Source organism: Capsicum annuum, chromosome 9, assembly GCF_002878395.1.
Source record: "Capsicum annuum cultivar UCD-10X-F1 chromosome 9, UCD10Xv1.1, whole genome shotgun sequence".
Taxonomy (NCBI): domain Eukaryota; kingdom Viridiplantae; phylum Streptophyta; class Magnoliopsida; order Solanales; family Solanaceae; genus Capsicum; species Capsicum annuum.
In genome coordinates, this window is record NC_061119.1 from 64,448,423 (window position 1) to 64,450,555 (window position 2,133).

The 2,133-nt window shown below is 36.0% G+C and overlaps 1 protein-coding gene across 1 annotated transcript in view; it reads right to left on the minus strand.

The window, feature by feature from the left end:
* Positions 1–1,663: 1,663 nt before the first annotated feature.
* Positions 1,664–2,133, minus strand: part of LOC124887080 (26S proteasome regulatory subunit 6B homolog) — a 27,825-nt gene continuing 27,355 nt past the window's right edge. The window contains exons 12-13 of the mRNA XM_047396258.1: positions 1,960–2,079; positions 1,664–1,744 (exon numbers count right to left, since the gene is read on the minus strand). Coding sequence (XP_047252214.1) covers positions 1,664–1,744; positions 1,960–2,079 — 201 coding nt within the window. The remainder of the gene's footprint in view (positions 1,745–1,959; positions 2,080–2,133) is intronic.

Sequence of the window (2,133 nt, forward strand, 5' to 3'; positions counted from 1 at the left end):
AAGGTAATTTGTCAGAGACCTAATGGCTTTATTTAGAGATTTCCCATTCTTGTGTGAAAGTAGGTACGGATTACCATGGACTTTGTTAGTAGGTTGCCTCATACTTTCCGCAATTACAATGGAATTTGGATTGTTGTAGATAGGTTGATTAAATCGATATATTTCATCCCTATTCAGATGTCTTTTAGTGCAAAGAGTTTATCCTATATCTATGCTCTGGAGATAGTCCATTTTCATGGCATACCTATATCTATAATTTTAGAATGGGGTTCAGTTTTCACTTCTACCTTTTGAAGAGCTTTATAGGAGTAGTTGAGTACTCAGGTGGATTTTAGCACAACCTTCCACCTTTAGACCGATGGGCAGTTGAACCGAAATATTCAGGTTCTTAACTTTAGTAGGAGCAACACTTAAACTTTAGTGGAGTCCCGTATAATAATATCTACCTCTCGAGCATTAAGATGGCACTATTTGAGGCATAATATGGTAGGCATTGTCATTATTCTATTTGTTGGTTCGATACCTCTAAGATTAGGCTCCGTGTTACAAACTTACTTCAAAGTCATTGGAAAGAGTTAGGATAATTCAAGATAGGCTAAGGACAGACAGAGTAGGTAGAAGGCATATGCAGATCGTAGACTTCATGCCTTGAGATTTGGAGATAGAGATCAGGCATTTCTCCATGTATCGCCCATAAAGGGTATGATTATGTTCGAGAGGAAAGGCAAACTCAACCACAGATATATTAGATCTCTGGAGATTCTTCACATAGATGGAGAGGTGGCATATGAGTTAGCTTTACCCCCAAATTTTGCTACTATTCATCCAATCTTCAATGCTTTTATATTACGACAGTATATTCCTGATGCACCTCATGTGCTTCAGTGGGACTCGATTCAGTTGGATAAGTGGTTGACCTTCGTAGAGGAGCCTATGTTCATATTAGCTTGGGATTTCAGGTGGTTTCACTCAAGAGAGATTTCACTGGTTAAGGTTTAGTGGAGACACTGCCTAAGAGAGGAGGCTACTTAGGAGATTGAGAGCGAGATGTGAACCCAGTATCCTTACTTGTCCGAGGCTTCAAGTACATCCTAACCCTTTACTTTTGTGTGTGAAACACTACAAAAAATTGCTCACTTTGCAGGGGTTATATTTACATACTACGGAGGTTAAAAACCCCCGCAATTTGATAGTACGGTGATTTTCAAAACCCCCGCAATTTGATAGTACGGTAGTTTTCAAAACCCCCTCAATTACGAGGGTCAGAATCATTTTGCGGCGGTTTATTATACACCACCGCAATCACATAGCGGTGGTTAATTAACGGCGGTTTTGACCCCCACAATATGTAAACTAAAACTAATATATTTTAAAAATTGTAGGGGTCAAAACCCCCACAATTCACTTGATATTTTTTAAAAAAGATTACACTGTTCATGATCAATATTTAAATTTAATTTTTATTTAATAGATTTCATATATATCATTCACTATTGAACCAAAAAAAAATACATCTTAATAACAACAAAAATCAAAATATACTAGATCATAAAAACGTACCACAAAAATATTGTCATTACTCTTAAAACCTAATTTAAACATATAATACTACTCCAACAGCGATTCAATAACACTATCATAATTACTAATACGATTACAGATTTCAATGATTATCACTAGAATAACTATCACCAGATGATCTTCCATTTGCGTTATACAGCAAATCAGGTTCATCCAATGTCACCTGCAGTACACCATGGAGAAAAGCTTAGAACAAAAACTTTAGTCTAAAATGAGTAGAGCCACTACTGTATATTGCATTTTGAAATCGTAAGGACATCAAAATAGCACGGGATAGCATTTCTATAATTCCTTTCCTCTGTACGTGCAATTACAAGAATAGATAATGCAATGCGAGGTGGATGTAAAAACTGTGTTGATGCAAAGCAAGAGATTAACCTTTGTAGGCGAGATCCTCTTTGTTTTCCTTAGTGCTGAATATGGAATATCTACAGAAGGCATTACCATGGGTAATTTTTGAAATACACATACATTTTCTACTTTAGGTGTCAATTTTTCCTAAAAAAAAATAAGCAGTCACATTCAATTTTCAGGTGAACATAAAAGAGGAAT